The following is a 23138-nucleotide window of genomic DNA, read 5'->3' on the forward strand; positions in this document are numbered from 1 at the left end:
TTAGCCTTGGGAGACCAATTACAATCCCTTTAGCTGGCAACTATTGTCATGTCTAGTTAACTGTCATGGCTCTGTGCATCAGTTTTCAAAACACAACTTTATATGTTAAAAACAACAAAAAATGACTATTACTTTTTGGCAGCCACCTAAACTTAATTAGGAACTAACCCAGACCTGTGCATTTTTTGAGAACACATCACTGGATCGTAATAATCTTGCCAGAGTTACAGAATTGTATACGGTTGACTGAGGAGTTTCTCTCTTCCCTTCTGAGAGTGTGCATTTGAATCTCTATGAATGTATATGCTTATTTGTAAGCTGATTAGGACAGGGACTCTCTCTCTCTCTCTCTCTCTCTCTCTCTCTCTCTCTCTCTCTCTCTTCCCCCTCCCTCCCTCACCTTTCGCAATAAGTTGCCACCACAGTAGAAATGGGATAACAATAATTGTACAGATTTGCTCTCCTTTAGGCTATTTTTTTTTTTTTAGTGTTTAGTTTTTAGCTTATGCTCTCTTCTGATTCCTCGCTTTTACCCACTCCCTGCCATCCCTACTCCTGTTTTTTTTTTTTTCTTTCCTGACACATGGCTTTTTGTTTTATTAAGAATTCTCTAAAAGGATGGTCCAGTAGTACTGCTTTGCATTGTCACACAGGAAACCTTGGTTTGAACTCTGGACCCTATCCAAATATGCTTGATCTGGAAGAAGCTAGAATTTCCGTGGTAACAGCACACTCCGTTCCTCAAAAAAGGCTGTGCCTTATATTAATCAACAATGACCTACTGTAATAGCTAAGAAGTTGGGGCCTTCTGGCATTATTGCTCCCCTGCAGGTAGCTAGTTGGTACAATGCAGAGCACTGAGGGGAGCTCTGGAGTGGGAATGTCTCAAGTACAGTGGACACTTTCAGATCCTTTAATCCACACAATTTGAGAATAGCCCAATATGTGTATCAGCACCAGAGCAGTCTATACGGTAAAGGAAAAGGAGAAAGAGGATCTAAGGGGTTCTCTTCTTTTTAGCCATGTAATTGGATCCCTTTTGATTGACACCAGGGACTTCCTTGTATTAATCCATAGAATTGGGTGACAATTACCAAATTTTGATTCTTTTTCATTGACATTTTTATTTTTTTCAGTGACAGTGCAGGAAGAGAACTGGCAATGCAGGAGGAAAATTGACTAGGACAGTTAAAAACTGGTCAGGTAGCAACCCTAGGCACAAACCTGGCCGGGTTCCCCTCTGAGGTCAGGGGTTCTGTGCAAGTGCACAAAACGCACATTGGTTAATCTGGGCTGAAGATGAGGCCCTATATTCCAGCACCTGGACACCCAACAATTCTGCCCATTGCTCTTACAGTTAGTAGAAGCTAGCAAAGAGAAGAGTTGTCTTAATGCTGGGGTTGGGTTAGTCATGAGTTAATTGAAGGCTAAAGCTGCTATTTGCTCATGGGATTTTATTTTGTTAGTAAATGTAGTTTGCTTATCAATTTGGTTTTACTGAATAGTAACAAAACCTCAGGTTTGTATAGAGTGCTAAATCTCTGGTGTGTGAAACAGTGGTGTTCTGGAACCATTGTTCTCATCATGCAGGTTGTAACGTCATGAACCTGTGGTGATGGGTCTGGCCAACTTACTCTTGTAAGAGCTTCCCATTTTCATTAGGCTGGAGTCTTAAGATTCTGAGCTTTGTGCCAGATTCTCTCACACGTTTTTCTTCCTGTTCTTTCTAGGGTTAACCTCAGGCAACATGAAGCTCAGAATATATCTGAGGAAACATAACAATTAAAAGTGATGCTTCACATCTTTTTTAGACTCAACAAAGCTAATTTCTCGTATTCCCTAACTAGTGAAAGAGAGAACAGAAGAAATCAACTTTCAAGGAAAATAAACAAAAAATACTGTTTCCTGGGTGCTTTTCATGGGTAAATGTTTCCCCCAAGGCTTTCAAATTAGTATATTTTAAGGTAAGTCATGACTTCTAGCATGTTCTCTTCTCCTTGTTCTTTATTCCTTAGTCTCCCAGGTGTATCCTATTAGGAATTACAAAAATTTACAGTAATGAAGCTTAAAATGTTCAGCTGCTACACTATAGCACACCTTTGTACTGGTATTTTGCTGCCTGGATCTTACACAGTGATTTAAACCTCTGCAAATTGAGAATAAAATACTCCAGATCGGAATGGTAGTTTTTTCCACTGACTTTCCACAGGTATAAATGACTACGGCCCTGATCCAAAAAAGCACTTGGGCACATGCTTAATTTTAGGCATCCAGAGGTTTAAATCAAGATTGCAGATTCATTCTACTGTGTGCTATATAAATACTAAATAAAATGCTATTCCTGCACCTAATAGCTTAAAATAAAAATAAATGTAATAAAGAGGATCCCATGAAATGTTACATGAAATTAATTCAAATTAGCTGGGGTAGAAACACTCACATATTTAAAACTACCTAAAAACTATAAACAACAAGCATATAGAAATGTATTGTGTTGGGGTAAGTGTCTAGTGAGGATTGATGTAAGGTTTGATTTTATTTAATGTCTTCATTAATGCTTTGGGAGAGTGAGTAAATAGTATTCTGGCAGACCTTTTGAAACGCTATAGTTAAGGCTGAAGCCTATTTTGCACTTAAAGTGGAAATTCAACCTTTTGCTTTCAGTATGAAATAGTGTATCTGTTCCAAATTTGGGACACATTATCTCAGAGTAAAGCCTGAATTTTTTAAGATGACAAGATGCAGTAGGTGGATGAAACAACCAACAGGGAGTAAGAGGAGATGGAGAGAGGATGAGGTAACCATAAAAGGCCCAATCCAATCCCGTTAGAGATTGAAAAACCCAATAGAAAAACTCCCATTGATTGCAATGAGAGCTGGATCAAGCCCAACTTGCACAACTTATCATACGGTAAGCAAAAGTCTCAGCTGATCACCTACCTGGCCATTGTATTTAGCATAACAGATGGGGGTAAAACTGAAAGCAATAGGCTTAAGAAAGGAAAAAGTGGGCTGAGGAGTAGGAAAAGCTTCTTGACAATAGGATTCATTAAGCTGTGGAAGATTCTTCCAAGGGAAGAGTGGAAGCTCTATGACTTAAGATTTTTAAAATAAGATGAGGCAAAAGACTAGAAAATATAATGTAGGGCTAGTGGTGCCCAACGTTATGACACAGGAGGGCCACATAAACCTAAGCACAACCTTGTGTGGGCCAAACAGATTTGACATATTTTAAGAAGATATAAAGTCACCTGTACTGATTTATATTTAAGTTCAGCTTGTATTAAGATCGGTTGTTTCCATGTACATATTGTCTATTTAAAAACAAATACATGTTTTATGCACTGATTTCTTTATCAGAATTATAGAAAATAGAAAAAAAATTGGCCATTAGAATATCGTGTTGAAGTAGGCTGCAGGCCTTATGAAATGCTCTGGTGGGCTGTGGTCGGTCCGTAGGCCATATGTTGGGCACCCCTGCTGTAGGGGATGTGCCCTGGCAGAGGGATGGATTGAAAACCTAATAGTGTAGGTCTTTTCCATTGCTAACTTCTATCATGCTATATTACCTTGATGAACTTGTTGTGAATTTCCTTGCTTCGACTGTAAGAACCACAGTTGCCTTTTACTATAGTTTTTCTTCTGAGACCAGTGACGTGGTTGTAATCTCTGCCTGTGTTATCAGGATGTGTAAAGTACATTTTAAATTCACCTTCCTGGACCCAGAGGGATTATTCTCATCTTGGCTCCCTTTGTGAATTCAGATGGGGAAATACAACTGACTTTTGGAGACCCTTCTCATGAGATCCAGCTGTGTTCTGTACACAAAGCCCCCTTCAAAGATAGCATTTGGGGCCAAGTGCTTCATTTTGTAGTCAGGCACAACTCCCATTGACGTCAATGGGAGTTTTGCTTTCGTAAAGCGTTGGGACTCAGGATTTGGCCCAGACGTTTTCGTATGTGCAGTCCTCCTAAAACAGTGCCAATATTCTAAAGTTCAGCAAGTGAGCAACAGGACTCAGGATTTGCGAAGTGGTCGACATGTCCTCATCATGGTGCAAAAGGAAAAGGTAAGAGAATTAACTCACTAGTTCTTTCCAGTACTAAACAGACACACACTCCGTGGATAAGTATATCCACAGAGTGGGTTCATGTGGGTAGCAGGTATTTTGAATCTCATTTTCTAGAAACACATTGTAAATCAGACATCTGGTAACAGCTTTTAAACAATAGAAACGTTCATAAAAACATAATATTCAAGTGTATACACAACGTGAAAAACTTATTCCAACTCAAGTCTAGAGAAAGTAAATGTTATCCGTTTTCACATAATATTTTTTTAGCCAAAATCTTTTAAGCATTTAACTTTACAACTTTCATTTAAAAAGGGCATAAAAAGGAAAAATGTGTTTTGCAATGAATCTGCCACTGATATGAGTGTTCAATTAAATGGACCGTGCAAGAAAGGAGAAAAGATTTGCTACTGGGATGTTGCCAATGATATCCTTTGACACTTCTATGGTCTCATGTGTTCTTGATCAAGCAGCAGAGAGCTCTGGAAAATCCCAAAACAATAAGCCTGAAACCAGATCAGTTTGCACACACTTGATACGCAGTCAGAAGAGGTTGATTTGACTGGCACTGTATAATGGTGTTATATTAATGTGCCCTAAACTAAACCATTTCTGCCCTTTTGCTGATATAGAACTTCACTAGCTGTATTTATATACTGGAAAATTGGATGTTTTTGCTATAGATAACAGAATCAAACTGGACATTCATAGGTGCGACTATTCAGAATTTCTTCCTACCACATTGTATTCCATTTCATTTTGCAAAGTTTCTCTTTTGGACACATTCAATACTCAGACATTTGCGAAATCTAGATACAAAATTTGGTAATTTACCATAGACATAAAATCTCCAGAGAAAAATGTTGCTGGTTCTCCAGTTTCTAATTCCCATGTGTTTTGTTCATGTCACAAGAGCTACTTTACTCTTCTTTACATTACTTAGCACTGTTATCAGTTTAAGGACTGACTTCACTGGGTGTTGCAGAGCAGCTGTAGAAATGAGAATACCACCTCTGTAGTTTGCCTGATTGCTTTCCTTCTGTTGGGGATGAGCTATGTGCCGAGGCTCTGGGCCGGAGGGTGTGGGGCTGAGCCTGGAAGAATGTCCACTTGTCACTGTACTGTTCTGCCAGCGAAGTTGTGGCATGTTCAGCAGATAAATGAATGCTGATGCTCTCAGCATTAACTTAGGGTTTCTCTACAGGGTGCACTAATGCTCACCAGTGGGATGTGAATTGTAAGGCACACCAGTGTGTTGCATTCTGACTAGCTTGTATAGCCCCTACTGGCATGCACTAAAGTTTCCATAGTCCTCATTAACTGTTTGAAACAGTACCATGTTAACGCACACTCTCCACCACTTTCAGAATCATTTGCTGTTACTTTCTGGAGTGATTATTAGTTTTCTTTTCCATGAAGCAAGAAGTGTCATTTTAAAAATGAAGGAAGGCTTGTACAAAGAAATGGGTCTGGCACTAGGCTCTAAAACCAGCCCAGCTCAAACCCATTTTGATCTCTGTTGTTAGGGATTACCATAACCCAAGAACTGCCACTCTGTCCCTGATTCTCAGAAGTTTCATCTTTGGCTCCATTGACCACTGCATCCCCAATAAGCTTGGCTGTCTCCATGGGTGGTGGCTGGAGAGATGGTCTCTAAAAATAGCTTAACCCTAACCAAAATAGGTGTTAAAGATTAGGACTGGCCTTGAATTGATCTGGAATTGGGTGAGAGAAAATGGAACTCACAACTTTCAGTGTGATGTGCTCTCATTGGTCTTTCTGGCTTAAATGGTAATCTTCTAAGTATTGTTCTACACTTGAAATGAAGAAAGTGACATACCAATAACCCCATCTATAGATTAACTGGGAACAGAGAAAGATCTGCTGAGTAAAGCTCAGTACACCATTTAGCAAATAAACCTGCTTCCTTAAAATGTGAAGGAATATATTTCTAATTTTTAAGGCAAACGTTTGGACATCTCTTATTGACTGTTTAAATACTATAATTTCCCTATTTTCCTCCCATAATTCTGATCCTTTGTCTAACAATAATTTACTGCAGCTTTCACAAAATGAATTTAATTGCAATTGGGACTAATTCCAGTGGAGTACTTGCCTTCTCTGCTAGCCAATGACTTTAGTACAATGAAGTCAGCTTAATTGCATCAGAAGTATCCATAAAATCTTCTGTTCTATTGAACTGTTGGAAAAGTGAAGGGATTTTCTGGGTTAAATTCTCTGTTACTTTTCTTGTTAAAACGTGTATATGCTGTTAGTATAGAATTTTCAAAGTCCCTGGATAGGACAATGTAGTTAACACTGAAATTCAGAACAAAGCCTGGAGACTGACAATCACACAGACAGTTCCAAAATAGCACATCACAATAAGCAGAACTGACATTAAGATCAGAAAGGAAAATTATTTGTATTTTGCATGTCATTATATGAAACACTCCTAGAACCTATAACTTACAAATCCTTGTTCAGATTGACTGACATTAATAAAAAAGAAAGAAAAGAAAAAAAGAAATTAAAAAGAGGGTCTATTAAACCATCAGTATATGAGATTATTATTTTTAAATTATTGTTGATTTCTCATCTATTTTTTCATAAACTTCATTAAAGAACACAAATAGATAGTAATGTAATCTAATCTATGTAATATAATGCTTCTAATTGTTTCTATTGTGAAATGTACAAAATATTATTTAAGATCATGGTTACAGTGCTTGTTTGGCAAAGACTAAATTGTGGAAAAGTTTATTTAACAATTGACTAACCAGTACAGTGTAAACATGGACAAGCAGGAGGAAAAATTCTCCATTTTTCTGATGCTGTAGCATTATCACAAATCATGAAAATGGAACTGCATACACAGCAGTCCTGTTCAATACACAACTCCTCAATAATCTAATCAAAATGTAGTATTTGCATTTTCATAGGTATATTTTCTACATCATTGTGGTTTGTTTTTTTTTGTGTATTTGTCTTGACATTTTTCAATTTTGTTAAACAGTGTTGTTGGATAAATAATTTAAAACTGTTACTAGCCTTTGCAAACAGGGAAGAAGAAAGGCCCCAGGTTTCTAGGAGAACCCCAAGGAGGGTTAAGATTCTCTCTGCTGGAGCAGGGCCAAAGCGTAACCTGAAATCATACTCAGAGAAGAATAATCTTCTTAGGGAATCACTTTGATGGTGTAGATTTGGGGATAAATAATTGATGATGAAATTCACCCATGTGAGCAGGCCTGCACAATGCCTGCCTATTACTTAAGCCACACTTTAGCTCTGTTTGACTTAATTGATGCACAGGTCTTGTTCAGAGCCTCTGCAGAGGGGTCAGTTTCACTCTTAAAATGGAGCTACAGCACAGCGTTTTGTTTACTTTTCAGTGGAGTTATTGAGAAAACTGCCACTGAATAACCAGAATTTGAGGAGGGTGGAAATCCCCATATATTGTAGCCACACTCTGGGACTCAAAGACTCTGGGCTTGATCTAAAGCCAATTGAAGTTACTGGGAACTTTTCAGTGAACTTCAGTGAACTTTGGATCAGACTCAGAGAGAAGTGAGGAGCAATACAAGATACATACTTGTGCTCTTTAAATTGGTTTGAATACAATAAGAACAGATCTGAACTCTCACCCAAAACCTGAACTGAACCAAACCTTTTTCTGAGGGTTGGGAAAATTTGATTAATAGTTTAATTTTTACATTCCCCATCATTTCCATTTTCAGCCAGGAGCAAAAGTGTACAAGAGACTATTCTTGTGGTATTTTTACTGGCCTCACTGTAACCAAGAGATATGAGAGGTAATCTCTTCAAGGAAGCTTGATCTTGCAAGGTTTCCAACTGATTTTCAGAGCCAAGAGATGCAGATACATTCAGAAAAACTTTGGATAAACATCCAAACGTCTGGAATTCTCTTCTGAATTGAAGAGCCAAACCTTGTGATATTTCTTCATCACATTTAACACACACACATATATAATGTACATATTGGTATGTGTTGTCTGTGACGCTAGAGGAAAAAAACAACAGAGTTTCTGGATTGCAACGCTAATTTATTACTAAAAATAAGTAGTTGCAAAAAATAACCTCTAGTTCAACAGAAAGTACATTATAAAAATAGTTTAGGTACACACAAGCGTCAGTCTCATTAGGAAGTAAGAATGAGATGGCATAGAAAACAATTAACTTGTCAGAATAGCAATATATGTTTCAAAAAAGCACAATAGGAGCATAAGATGTTGCACTGTACACTCAAATAAATCAGAAAGCTGTGATTGTTTTAAAGATTTATTGATTTAATTACAACACATAACACAATGTGCTTGTGCTAAAATAATCCTGTAAAAAATATCAGCACAATGTATTTATGTAGCTCTTGGACAGGAAATCAGGTTCTGTGAAACTGGTTACTTATGTACTCATCCATTTGCTATGCAAAGCTTTTATAAAGTTTCTAGAAAAAGTGACAGCATTGACAGAGAATGTAGAAAGTGATTCTACAGGAATACTATAGAAATCCCAATAAAGTTATTTTTGACCTCAATATATGAGGTCTGTTTTTGCTATTTTTCTCTCTTTAAAATGCTATTATTGAAATCTGCTTAAGCAACAAAGTAGCATGCTGACCAGGAAAATTATTTGAGATTTATTGTGGAAAAATCTTTTGAAACTTTCAGCCTTGTGCATGGCAGCACTTAAAAAACAACAATCCTGCAAATCCTCCATACAGAGAGAGAGAGAGAGAATATAAAGAAAAATATCTGATGAGACTATATAAATATTTGCTAGTGTTTGGATATAGTAAATCAGTTAAGCACATGTTTAAGCACTTGTTAGATCAGAGCTTGTATCTATATAGCATCTATCACATTGTGGGTAATATCGGTGCCCAGATAAATACTTTTACTAATATAATATTGGGTAAGGAGCAAAAGACAAATAGACACAAAAGTGGGAAAGAGAGAATTAATTTACTGTTATACCACTTGTCCCTCCTCCAAAATCTGTGCAATGGTGGTGGTTATGTACTTTTGATGTTCCAGCTTTTGACTGAACTCAGTAGATGTGGTAAATCATCTGGCACATTGGACAGAATCAGAGGACTCTTTGCCCAGCACCTATTTATGCTAGTCATAATGCTTAGTATTCAATAGATCTCAAAGTGTTTGGTAATGGAAAGTAAGTATAATTATCTCCATTTTACAGACAGAGAAGCTCCGAGGTAGGGTGACCTTGGGCAAGTCATGTCGTGACAAAATCAAAAGAGAATCCAGGTCTCTTGACTCCTAGTCCTGTGCCATATCCATTGGATCATGCTATACGTTAGCCAAGAAATTAAGCACAAACAATTATATTTTTTGCTAAATCAGTTTTTCCAGACTGTTCACTGGAAAACTAATCTCAAAACAGGCCTTGAATTTAGTCTTGTCTGATTTTGGTCCTGTAGGAATAACAGCTATAATATCTAAAATAGTTTAATCTATATCTCCCTCAGAATAAACAGAAATTTTAACAATCTGTGACGTTTTTACTGAGCTTCAATCAGTGGTGTTTGATCGGGATTCTTAAAAATATCAAAGGAACAAGAATCAAAACATAACACCATTCCACTTCAGTGGCTTGGAGTTAATAAAGTTAAAAACTTCTTCCATACTCCCCTCTAGTTATGATGGGACTCCTTGCCAAGAATACACAGCAGTGGCAGATACAAAGTCATGTGTGAACAATGGCTGAAAAGATCATAATTTCATGAAGCCAGATAGCAGCTGTTTAAAATGGGAGGTCACTGTAGCCCCTGACTATAACAGGCCTCTCCGTATTCTGCAATTATATAACAATGAGAGTGGCCATTAATAACTATTAGCTGTCTTAAAGCCCTATGAAATCTAGTATTGCAACCAAGGCAGACCAGGCCAACAGTGGTTCCTAAAACCTAAGTAGGCATGCAACAATTTTAAATAACCTGGCACCTGGGAGGAATGCCCTTTTCCCAGTAAAATCAATCAGTCTAGTGCGGGTGTCTGTGACCAAATCATTAGCTGAAAGATGAAGCATGATCATGATTAGTGAGCCATGGTAGTGGCAAAGTTCATACCCAAGGGGCATGAATTGATCCCTTTGCTTGTTTTATAATTGGCCCAAGTGAACTGGGGTCTACCAAATGACAAGCCATTCGAATCCATGGTATCTGCCAAACAGTTTGCTGGTGTGCCCAATGAATTATACCCTGGCCACAAACACTGCTGATGTCTGAAGACAACAGTCACATATTCAGGCTATGTCTACAGTGTCGGTGGCACCACTGGCAGTGCGAGATCAATTTTGCAGGTTCGATTGAGCAGCAGTGAAAACTCACTCAAACGAACCCAGAAGTCAACTCTGTAAATCCACCCCAGCAAGAAGCGCAGCTCTGTGTCAATGGGAGGGCATTTCCCGTCGATGCAGCACAGTGGAGATGCCGCAGTAAGTAGATGGGAGATACAAAGTTACTATACATAGATTGCGTATCTCCTGTCAACTGCTGCCAAAATCTGTGGCCAGTGTAGACCAGGCTTCAGTGTTCTGCAGAAGAAAAAGAGGAGAAAGCAGATTCCTGAACTTAAGGTAGAGAACACTGGAAAAGAGAGGAGAAATGGTAAGCTAATGTGTCCACAATTTGGGCACATTAGAGGACAGCTTCTCTGATTCAGGACATTCCCTGAGACTCAACCACATTGTCTGAGAGCATGACTGTAGCTATGTATAATAGGCATCCATAACTTTAGGCCCCCATGTATATGGGTACCTCACTCCATATTTAGACACTTATTAAAAATGACTTGATTTTCATGGGTGCTGAGCACCCGCAACCCCCATTGAAGCCAATAACAGCTATGAGTTCTCAGCACCTCTGAATATCAGATGATGATGATGATGAGTAGTAGAAGCCCCCAGGAGCCCCAGTCAAAGATCAGCATCCCTTTGTGCTTGGTACTGTGCATTGTACAGACAAATAACAAAGAAAACAGTTCCTGCCCTGGAATGTATTGGAAACTGTGTTAAAATGACAAGCTATCCATGTAACTGTGAGGAGGTTCCTGGTCCTATTTGCAGGCAAGGAGGCTCTGGAGGGAAGCATGCAATCTGAGTCTTCTGCAGATAGTCTGCAGAGAGCCAGCCTACAGTAAGTTGGAGATAAATTGTGCCTCTCTGCCTTGGAGAGCAGCCTGCTTTCTCTCTGTATTTTGGTCTTGTGTGTTAAGGTTCTGGATTTTAAGAAATAAAAGTTGCATCTTTCCAGAAGGAGTATTCCATGTTTTTCTCTAACTTCTCTGTTTGTATGCAATGAACGTAAAGGGCTCTCAATCTACTGGTCAATAGGGACACAACAGATGGATGAAATGGGCAAATGGGATGGAAGGTAAGTCGGGAGGACAAGGCAAGAATAAAGTGAGCATAACTTAACAGAGAAGCTGAAGTCACAGCTTGCCAATTGCCAGTGCAAGATGGAAGTCGTTTGTGTGCACTGAGGCAGAGGGAGCCTTTAAGGAAGCACTAGAAAAGGCTGAAGTGGTGGCTTTATGGATTTGACTGGAAGCTTTTCTCATGCATAGGGAGAAGCATGGATGAAAGTAGAGAGGTGCTTGAGGAAGAGGACAGGTTGCTGATGGAGGCTGCCATTATTGCCAGAGCAAAGGTTGGAGCTGGAGACTTGATAAGCTAAAATAGCTGATCGATGAGGCAGGGTTAAATGGTGAAGGCCCTAAAGGCAAAGACAGGATGCTTGATGGTGTGGAGTCAGTGGAAGGATGCAAAGAGTGAGGTAATGTGGTCATGGTGATAAATCAGGAAGATGCTCCTAGCAGCAATGTTTTGATTAGACTTGAAGGGAGCGATGTGGCTGGCATCGAGGCTAGAGAGCAGGTTATAGCAGACAAGGTACAAGATGATGAGGGCCTGAATAGTCTGGAGAGACAGAAGAGGCTGAATCTGTGAAATATTATGTAGGCAGAAGCAGAAAGACTTGGACAAAGCCTGAATGTGAGAGAGAGGGTTTAGTCGAAGATGATCCCCCAGACAGTGGGCTTGATTGAGTGGGAGGATGGTGCTGTTGTCCACAGTGATGGAAAAATTGGGGCAAGGGTGGGGATCCAAAGCTCAGTTTTAACCATCTTGAGTTTAAGGCACCAGCTGTACACCCATAAAGAGATATCACAGAGACAGACTATATACAAGATTGGATAGAGGGAGACAGGTCTGTAGTGGAAAGATAGGTTTGTGAGTTATTGTATAAAGATGGTGTTTGAAATGATGCTTCAAGGTAAGCAGATCTAGAGATATGTGTGTTAGAGAGAGAAGAGCAGGGGGCTGAGGACTGAGTCTTGGGGGACGCCCACTGAAAGAGAATGTGAAGAAGAGGTGGAGCTACCGAAGGAGCAATCAGTGTGATAACCAGGAAAGGAGGGTGTGATGCTGATAGACCAAGCTCTAGCTCATGCCACGGCCTAGGGCCTCACTGAACACTGACAAATGCATAGCTGGAAGCCAGACTGGCTTACCTGTAGGTTAGTAGAGTTAAAATAGATATTAGAATTATAAGAATGTGTTTAGTGTTTAGACTTTATGGAACGATTATTAGGATGTTATGTATATTAATCCTACTTATAACATCTATATCCCAGGGTATAAAGTGATATTGAGTGTTTGCATTGTAAATCCCTGTCATTGTGTAATTCACCAGACAGTGAAAGAAGCACTTATTAAGGTAAAGGGCTTATCCTGCACTCAAGATGGCCCACTGAAGGCAAATGAGGCACTGTGTAGCACCAAAGGACAGTGTCCTTGTTGGTTGCATTCCTCATTCCCTTCAGGAAGGGGAGGTCTGCGCATGAACTCATCCCATCAGCTTGGATTCTGGCTTGAAGGGGATAAAAATCCCTGACAAGGATACATTGGGATCTTTATGCTGTCTGGACTCTGAGGGGCAAAGTTTCCCAAATATAAGCAAGAGATCGCCAGGCTGCTTGGCATGGGCCAGCCCTAATGGACATATAGAGTTGCTTATTATAGAAGCTCTATTACCTTTTTATATCTAAGACTGTAACTTGTGTGTCTTGTTTTAACCTTGTAAATAACTCTCATTTCTTTTTTTAGTTAATTAATCTTCAGTTAGTTTATTACAGGCTTGGTTACAGGCATTGTTTTTAGTTTGAGAGCTGAGCACAATTAACCTGAGGTAAGTGACTGGTCCTTTGGGACTAGGAGTAACCTGAATATTGTTGTGATTTTTGATGTAATGTGACTATCACATAGTTCAGCTTGCCTGGATAGCACGATAGACTGCAATACCAAGGGGTACTGTCTGTGACTCCATGATGAGACTGTTATAGTGCTTTAAAAGTTCACACTTCTTATTGTGATTATTCAGTTATAGAACACACCATCAGTTTGGGGTTTCTGTTCTGCTTTTTGGGAGTCTGCCCTGAGCTAGACACTCATAATCCTGAGCCACTCCAGACAGCGTGACAGAGGGTACCTCAAAAGCCAATGGAGGACAAGATTTCAAGAAACTGTGTGTGGGTGATAGCATCAAAAGCCATTGAAAGGTCAAACAGGGTAAGGAGAGTTGATAGGCTCTGGAATTTGGTGAGACAGTTTCAGTAGAGTGTAGAAGGCATAAATCAGAATGGAGATAGAATTGGAGGAAAAGAACTCAAGGCAGTGATTGTAGATAGCACTTTAAATAAATTTGGAGGTGAACAGGACCAGGGAGATGGGGCAGTAGGTGGAGAGGCAGCTGGGTTAAGAATGGGATATTTCATGATGAGAGAGTCTAGAGCATACTTGTGTTGCATGGGGAAGAGAGTGAGAACCTGAGGAAAAGAATATGGGAGGAGAGGTGGATGAGAGAGGAAGGGAGGTCACATCAGATTTTGTCAATTTTATTTTTGAAAAAGGCCACAAGATCCTGAATGGATGTTAAGTGGGGGAAGATGGGGTGGGTTTAAGGGGGGAGACAAAGGTGGCAAATAGATGCTAGGTTTGTGGGAGTGGCATTCAGTCATGCTTGTTTGGGTGCATAAATATGGAGTTAGGTGCCTAACTTTAGGCATCCATCTTTGAAAATTTTGGCCGGATGTTCAATATATTGTTGCAATGAGTGGTAGTTTTATTTAAATGCGTACTGTGCTTAGATTGGCTGGTGATAGGCACATTAGAAATACCTAAGATAGAAAAGTAAAACTGCAGCAGGAGTAAATAGGTCTGGCTGGAAAACCAGAATTCCATTTCACAAAAAGCTTTGGTTTTCATAAATCAGCATAAATATTCGAATCTGTCAAAAAAAATTCCCGACCATGTCTAGCAGTAGGTCCCATTGTCCCATGTGAATGAGCTAGTTCACTGCAGTTGTTGCTTACAAGTCCTAGATCTTCAAACTGGATAGTGGATGCCGGTAGTAAGATGGCAGGAAAAGGAAAGGCAATGGCAAAGATGTCAGTCTAGGAGTCAGAGGGAAAACTGAGATACGAGGACAGATCTAAAGCATATTCCAGACAATTCTGCTTCTTGTGGTTCACAGGGATTCAGATTGGATGTGTCATGGCTGTAGGGATTCAGCCTGAACTGTGTCCCTAAAAAGCTCAGAAGAAAAATCGAGCTTTGTCTGAGGAGAGCAACAGCCATTCACTCCTGAGAGGGGAAGTGATGAGTACCACGTTAAGTGAGTACCTTTTATTTTTCTTATAATAAGTCTTATGTAGGCCTTCAAAGAACTATCTGTGCCTATATGCTTCACTACACAGGCACTGGCCCGGTGCTGTCCATGGATTTAGCACATTCATGACCATCAGCCGTAGCACTGGTTCTTTGTATTGGTTAAAAAGAAACACCTCGATGTGCTTATTCCTTGCCTGCTTCTGTCACTGCTGATGGAGAAGCTGTACAGCCTGTTACTCCTATTCCTGCAGAGAGCACTAGATAGCACCAGTAAAGCTTTCTACACTGGAAGGTCTGAATTTTACAAAGATAAGGACAACAGAGCTCTCAGTCCCTCTCATTTTCCTGGTCTGTCAATTCCAAGTTTCCACAGCTAGTCAAGAATGAGTCCCATGAAGACAGAACTGGCAGATACTATGCCCATGCCTTTCCTAGCCAAGGCATCTGTTCACTAGCAGTACGGGATTCCATTGATACAGGACTAAGGGCAAACCATGTACAGAGACATCATATAGGCCCACTCCCACATCCTATCCCTGTGCTGTGGTTCTGCCCTTCCAGGGGTGATGGTGGCAGGGGCTTCCAGAGAAGCAAGGATAGCAGCATGAGGCCCTTTTCTGCTCTCAAGTAGTGGCAACAGGGTCTCCCCACTTGCTTCAGGACAGCAGGAGCAGAGGGCCTCTGCCTTCTATAAAGGCAGGTATGGTAGCGGGGGAGCCTCCCCAGTACTTACCCCAGCAGTCAGTATCTACTTGGGATGGGTCAGCTAGGCCTGCTTCATTCTTCTCTTCCTGCGTACACACAGTTCTCTGCTGGGGTGGTGGTGTGGGTGGAGAGAAGCACAATACAACACAGGTCTTGGAGTTAACCTCCTTGGGATGTATGGGGCAGTTCTCCCCGCCTTTGAACTGTTGTTTTGGCTGTCTGCAGCCTCAGGCAGACATCGCTGCATTGGTTACATTTGGGTCACGTTCTGAAGCTTTTCTTTGCACCCATAAGGGCTAGGAAATCACTGGGGTTGTAAAATTAAATGCTGAGATTCTGACATGACCACATAACTCGAGGAGCTGAGGCCCCTAGACGTGGACTTAGAGTGCCTGTGCTTTAATCCAGCCCTGCTCCCCAGTAGTCAAGGCAGTACTCACTCTCAGGGTTGCCGGAAATCCTTTGTCTGGCAAGGAGAGTTAGTTGTTGATTTTTTCATTTTACAGACTAGGGTTTCCAAGGCAAGAGGCAAGGGAGTGTCTTTATTCTCTCATTGCCTTCACAATGGACTACTGCAGTATTTTTCTACCTGAGACTAAACGCTAAGGTAACACAGGAACTGCTGCTGGCCCAGCACACAGTGGCTAATCTACTACATGGAACAGATCCCAAAAAGCACAGAGTACTGGTGCTCTGCAGCCTGCAATGGCTTCCTGTTTTACTGCAGATCCAGGTCAGCCTCTCTAAAGTTTTCAAGGGAACTGATCCAGAGTACCTCTCCCACCTTGACATGTCACAGCAGCTGCTAGAGAGAGGGACACTCTGACTAGCAGGTTGAAACTCGCACAAGGGGGCCAGAGCATTCTTGGTGGAAAGTCATAGGCTGTAGGGTGAGCCCACATTTTGCTAGGTTTAGAACATGCTGCAAGACCCATGACCTTACACAGATTTCACTTCAGTAAAGGAGTGGCAGGAATGTCCCAGCACCATTCTCCAGAGGAACAGAAGCCAACAAACAAGGAAAGGGCAATGATTTAGACAGATAGGTGTGATTCTTTTTTCCTACTAATTCTTGTAACTGGGGCCTACGTACAACAATTATGGGTACGTTAGAAGTGCTGATGGTAGTAAATGGAATGTCTTACAGATCATTTTGTTTTAAGAGAAAAAGAAAAGCAGCAAGTATGTGTATTCTTGAAACTATTAACAGTGTTTATTACAAAGAGACCAAACTTGTTCAGCTTGTTTTACAATAAATATTTCTGGGGTGTGTGAGAGGAAATCACACATACCCTTTTTGCAATCTGGTTGGATAGCTGGCAAGGGCACCTTTAGGACTTGTGTGAATGAATCAAAACCACACATGTGCACTTAAAAGTCATCATCAAGGCTTTTCAGAGTTTTTTGTTTGTTAGTTTGTTCTTAGTCTGCATTATTTTAATACTCTCTTTAGAAGCTTAAAACCACTGTTTATTTTCCTATTGGTTTCCTTCTTCTCTTTCCACTTGTCAGATGTTTTTCTTTTGCTTTGTTTTGAATGCAGATTAAATTAACATGGATGTTCTCATTTAAAAACACAAACAACTTTGATTTGTACACCACGTTACCAAGCTGGGGAGGAGCAGAGACCAAGATGGTCAGTGAATAAAGTGGTCAAATTTTCTTTTCCAGATTTGTAAGTTCAGGATAGTAGTGGCATCTGTTAGGCTGCTCTCTGGCATTTCACCAGTGCATTTCATTGTTCCCTTTTATGGCCACCTATGCATGAATGGAAAAGCAGACATGCATCTGGAGGATCAGCAACTGTAAAAACGTTGTATATTCATTCCTGGGTGAGGCATGAGAGAAATGATGATTTTTTTAAAAAATGGACCTTATCCTCATTTACACTAAGTCCCCTTTACACTACTCTGACAGAGTAAAAGAGCCTTAGCGTAAATGAGAATCAGGCCCAATATTTTTAGTCCTTCTTGTTGTGCTGCCCTGTGGATATTAATCTGATTGTCTTGACACAGCACATCACTAAGATCCAACTGTGCCACATGCAGTGCATTCTGTCAGGTAGTGAGAGGATGTGTTAGGTCTGTGTTACAATTAGGGTGACCTGATGTCCTGATTTTTATAAAGACAGTCCCGATATTCAGGACTTTGTGATATATAGGCGCCTATTACCCTCTCCCCCCCGTCCATCCTCCCCTGATTTTTCACACTTGTTATTTGGTCACCCTAGTTACAAAGAGCAGGCTCAGCACTGTACTCCAGGTGGCTGAACAGACAGGAGCAGCAAAGTGGGAGAAATTAAAAACGTCTTAAAACAAGAGAAGTCTTTCCCTTCGTTCATTTCCTAGACGGTAACTGGGGGGGAGGAGAGCTATAAAGCAGGATCAGCTAGCTCAGTTCTGAATTTTCTGGATAGAACATGAGAAGGAGACAAGAGTATCTGGGATCATTATGGGGAAGTGGGAGAGCAGAAATCCAGCAGTTTGTTTGTTTGTATTACAGTTTTGCTCAGGAGGCTACAGATAATGTTAGGAGATATACCTAGAGACACTTCTTGTTTGTGTGGTTGTCCTGGAGAGAGAGAATTTATGCCCATTCCTATGCCCACACAGTTCAGTTGAGAGTTTCAAGGATCAAATCAGATTTATCAATTCAACCTCACATGCTCCATCTCCACACAGAAGTTCCTCTTTCTAGTTCCATTTGGTCAAAAGGATTTGTGATTTCACCCACATTTCCCTTCAAATAAAGCATTGTTGACTTTGATACCTTTCATTAACATATCTCTAAAACCAACAGGGTTCACGCCTTTCTTGATGCTGTTTCATCCTTTCTTTTGGCAGATTTCACCATGCGACCATGCAGTGTCACCAGCACGCAAACCAACTGTTACAAACTGAAAGGAAGAGAAACTCTTTTAATGAAAAAAAAGATTTGGAGGAATATAGAATAATCTGCACGGAAGACCCAAATTTGGGATTTCATTCATGTTTCTCAGAATGTAGAAGATCAATGTGCTTTGGGATGATGAATATTAAAAGGTTAGCAAAAGTGTAGCATTCCAAACTAACAGCGCTCCATAACTATGAAAAAACTGTAAATTAAGAAAGTGAAAAGACACAATCACAGTCTGGTAGTAGATTTAATGTTTAATGTTAAAAGTAAAAAAGTTTAATGTTCTAGGGCTGAGTTCAACTTAAACGCCAGAAACATTGGTGTCCCAGAAACACAATACACCATGACAATGAAACCAGTGTAAAACAACTAGATGAAAAAATGAAATCACATATAGGTCAAAATTAGCTGCTGCTTCCTTCCAGCTCAGTGCATGCATCTCAGCCAACAGCTGAACACCTGTTCTGTTTTGTAATATTATTTCAATGCTGTCTTCTGCCATCTGTCGCATCACTGAAGTACTGCGGGTCAATTTAACAGCTGAACTATTCAACTATATACCCATTGCCTCTCAGTAGTGTCCGGGCTCCCACCCAAAGGCTGAAGATTTGGTTATAGTCACCCTCTGGGATGTAAATGAAGATCCAATATGTTTATAATAGTAACCGATATTTATTTAAATTACACTCTAATACGCTTTATAAATAGTCCACAGTTTACAGTCTAACTGAACGCATAAAGGATAAAGGAGAGGTGATGAGAGCAACATGCCACTATTTTCCATGGCAATTTTTCACTCTCTGATGTTTTCTTCTTTGTATTTATGTAACACCTTCCCAATCTCAGGCTCTCAACATGCTTTGTCAACAAGAGTGACTGTAGCCTCTCAACAACCCTCTGAGGGGAGAGAGGAGGTACATTGAAGAAAGTTACCTCCCCTGAGACACCCAAGATGGCAGACAAGCAAGGAGGTGGAATCCTTCTAATACAGGTACTCCCCTGTGATTTATGGATTAGGGTGCTCCCTCACAGTAGGGCTGCAGCTTGTTCTTCTTCTCCCTGAAGAAGCTGGTGGCATGTACCACCCACGAAAGCTGCCTCTCTCTGGTAGGGCTGACACGGCTGGTTTACTGATAGCTCTGACTGCCCAGATACTGACCGTTTCTCCCTACTATTCACTGATTTTCGACAGGGCATGTCTTCCATGGCTACTGTAGAAGCAGTAGATTAAATGAATTAAATGCTAGTCTTGCATGGGTGTCCAGTGAAGTTTAAAAAAAAAAAAGGACACAAGGCACCTCCCCACCTTTGGCCCCTGAGCAAAAGGTAACTGCAGTCTGTGCCCTCATGCTCTCAGATTGAAAGCTGACTGGCCTCTAGTGCTAACAGTGGTGATAGACACCCCCCGCCCCCCAAAGAGGTGGGATAATGTCATAGCTTTGCCCTTCTTCTGCACCGTCAATGGGGTTAGCACTAGGGTGACCAGAGGTCCCAATTTTATAGGGACAGTCCCGATATTGGGGCGTCTATTACCTCCCACCCCATCCTGGTTTTTCACACTTGCTATCTGGTCGCCCTAGTTAGCACTGGTGGTGTGCCTACTGCCCCCATCCAAAGGCTGTCGGTGTTGAAGTGCCTGTTCCAGCATACACTCATCTTGTGCTCCGGAGGGCTTCTGTCTGAGTCAACCAGAAGGTCCTTGTTTAGTTTGTCCCTGGCTCAGAGCACTTCTGCACCCCTGCCACTGCTGGCTGTTGTGTAAATATTTGCAAAGACTTTGACTATGCAAATGCTACATCATATTTTCTATCTTTTGCACCCATCTAGCTGCCTGTCACCTTTTCTGCATCACACTTTACACTGACATTCTGGTCATTTTACTTTTCTTATCAGCTAAGAGGTAACTTTTTCAGTTCCTGTGAATGGCTCAGCTACAAACTGTTGATACAGGAGAGACCCTCATTGTTGGCGTGTGAAGAAACAATAACAGTGACAGCTACCAATTTTTGTTCCCACTATTTGGTTTAAGCTATTGTTCTATCTGGGTAAGTGGAAGGAGCTCTGCTATTTTATGCTTTTTATAATAAATTGATTTATAGTTTCCCAAACAGCCTTCATCTCCTTTTGGGCCTTTGTGTCTCTTGTCTCTATAAATATTGCATTAGAAACACAAAGACAAAAAAGTGGAAATCTTGTTCACCTATTGAACAGCTGCATATTATTCTCCTACAATTCTGTTTTGCTTTGATTGGGGTTGCTGCTAGTCATTCCTCCTCCTTCTGTACATTTTTGTCTCTGCTGCACCACACACTGTGTAGTAATTCATGTTTTCTGGACTCCCGGTTTCTCTTACCTGCCACTTGTCCTTATTTATTTATTTATTTATTTATTTTTTAAACAAATCCCTTTCTGTTAGGCCTCTCCAATTAGCTTGCCTTTTACATTTTCTGAATGATAATGACTTTCACTGAGTGCTGCATATTTGTGTGTGATTTTGCAGTGCAAAGGTTCTCCATAAAATTCCTTGAGATTTTATTCTCACCACAAAAATGTAGTTAAGCACAAAATGGACATTTTTTCTAGCTTGGCTAAGGATTATTTTTATGTGTTATTGTGCATATCTAATCAACATTTTTATTTTGGCAGGACTATTTTTGTCATAAAAGTGGAGACAATACAAGCTGAATAATCCTTGTCTAGCATCTCAAAATACAGAAGATGTCATTTACAGAGGTTGTTTATTTTGAATGGAAAAAGATTTTCTCCACTAATACTTTTCAGACATTCACAACCAGTGAGGTTTGTTTCCTTGCTCGTGAGTAAAAAAATTCTCCGTTCCAATTGTTAGCTGCTATTTCTGTGGGTTAGATGGTGTCTTTAGTCACAGCCCTGAGCAAAAGGTAATTTATAAGATGCACCAACCCAGAAGCAGCCGAAGGCAGCAGTGGGCCTCAGAGAAACTCCTCTGAGCCGCTATTCCTTCTCTGCTTCCGTCTTGTTCTAGCAGGAGGAGGCAAGGGTATTAATTTTGAGTTCTTTAGGGCCAGGATTTTACCCGTGTGACATTGGTCAGCTCAGGGCCACAGGCTAATTCACTTGTGTATTAGTATAGATCACAGTGAATAATGTATAAGTGTGTATTCAGATGTTTAAACTTCATTAAAACTAGTGGAATGGTACTTGTATTGTTTTCACTTATCTGTTCCTGTTATAATGTAATAGCAAACATTTACATTGTGTATTCCCATGTAACTAAACAATTCATCAAAGAATTCTTGTGAAATGCTAATGAAGGATTTAAAGACTTTAACAGAAAATACTAATTTCAAAACAAATGGCCATTATGGGATGGTTGAAGGGCAAAAGGCTAATTTCATTCCTCACTGAGAGACAGTCACCTCGGTTTGTGTGAAGATACTATAAATATGGATTCAAAGAAAGACCCTGTATCTCTGGACTATTTGGATTCCAACAAGGCAAAAAAAAAAAACTGAACGAGAAGACAGATTTTCAGAGTTATTCTGGATAACCCTGAGAGACTTTTGGGAAACTGTCAGGCAGTGGCGTACCACGGGTTTCCATGCATGGGGCAGCTGCCCCTCAGAGCCTCCTGCACTCCATGTCCCCCGCTGCGTGTCATGAAGGGATGGCCCGGTTTCCCCACCCCCCAGTACGCCATTACTGGCAGATTACTACATCTCTGCTACCATTTGGAACTATAGACTCTGATTCACCTGTGCATATATGGGCTGCCAGTGTTGTCTTTGGTGTAAGATCTGGAATACCAATTGATCTGGGATAAGTGACTGGTCTCTTGGTGACTGGGAGAAACCTGATGTGGTGTGATTTTGGGTTTGAGTGATCTTTTATCATTAGTCTGGGCGGCAAGATAGGCTGGAGAGTCTAAGGGGACTGTCTGTGACTCCATGGTAAGACTGGTATAGTGATCCAGGAGTTTACAATTTGTTACAAGGCTTGGTGATTCTCATTATAGAACATACCACTAGTTGGGGTGTCTGCCCTGTTTCCTGACAGTCTGCCTTGAGGTAGGTACTCAGAGTTGTGAGCCACTCCAGACAGCATGACACCATGATTCTGAACATTAGATAGCCACAGGTGCTGCAAAACTATTTGTGCCTCTTTATGACTCTTTTTTCCCTTTCACTCTTTATTTGTCTTGTCTCTTCAGATTGTTGGCTTTCAGGGGCAGGATTTGTCTCCTTCTGTGTATTCATATAGCACCAAGCACAATGGGTCTCTGATCTCAGCTGTGGCCTCTAGGTGCTGCTGTAATATAAATAACTAAATAAAGATATAGAGCTGTTTGGAAAATGGCTTTTTTTCCTTGGAAATTTTTTTTTTGGGGGGGGGGGGATTTTCAGCAAAAACTCTTCTTTTTTCAGCAAAAAATCAAAACCCAAAATAGTTTGGTCAAAACCTTAAATATTTCCATTCGGAAATGCTGCCACAATATCTCATGGGAGTTGTAGTTAGAATAATATGGGTGCCTCTTGCTCCCATTTTCCTCTAAAAGTCAGGCTGCTTGGTCAAAATGAATCTCCCATGATGCAGCATGGCTTTCTCTCTTGGTGGCTGTAGTTGATGCATCATGGGATACCTATGGCTGTAATGCACTGTTGGTGATGAAGTCTGGATGTGAAGCCCAGGCCATAGAGGAGAATGGAGATGTGAGAAAACCAAACTACAACTCCCATGAGAGACTGTGATGGCATACTCAAATCGAAATATTTTGCTTTT

At 40.6% G+C, this 23138-nt stretch overlaps 1 protein-coding gene across 1 annotated transcript in view; it reads left to right on the plus strand.

Moving 5' to 3' along the window:
• The first annotated feature begins 13553 nt into the window (after positions 1–13553).
• Positions 13554–23138, plus strand: part of TSPAN8 (tetraspanin 8) — a 50949-nt gene continuing 41364 nt past the window's right edge. The window contains exons 1-7 of the mRNA XM_067563930.1: positions 13554–13679; positions 14644–14784; positions 17029–17121; positions 18329–18526; positions 19227–19371; positions 20274–20425; positions 21027–21179. Of these exons, the coding sequence (XP_067420031.1) occupies positions 21099–21179 (81 nt within the window). The 5' untranslated portion in view covers positions 13554–13679; positions 14644–14784; positions 17029–17121; ... (2 more) ...; positions 20274–20425; positions 21027–21098. The remainder of the gene's footprint in view (positions 13680–14643; positions 14785–17028; positions 17122–18328; positions 18527–19226; positions 19372–20273; positions 20426–21026; positions 21180–23138) is intronic.

Source organism: Emydura macquarii, unplaced genomic scaffold, assembly GCF_026122565.2.
Source record: "Emydura macquarii macquarii isolate MOO-44397 ecotype Brisbane River unplaced genomic scaffold, CSIRO-AGI_Emac_v2 contig_2636, whole genome shotgun sequence".
In the NCBI taxonomy this organism is placed as follows: domain Eukaryota; kingdom Metazoa; phylum Chordata; order Testudines; family Chelidae; genus Emydura; species Emydura macquarii.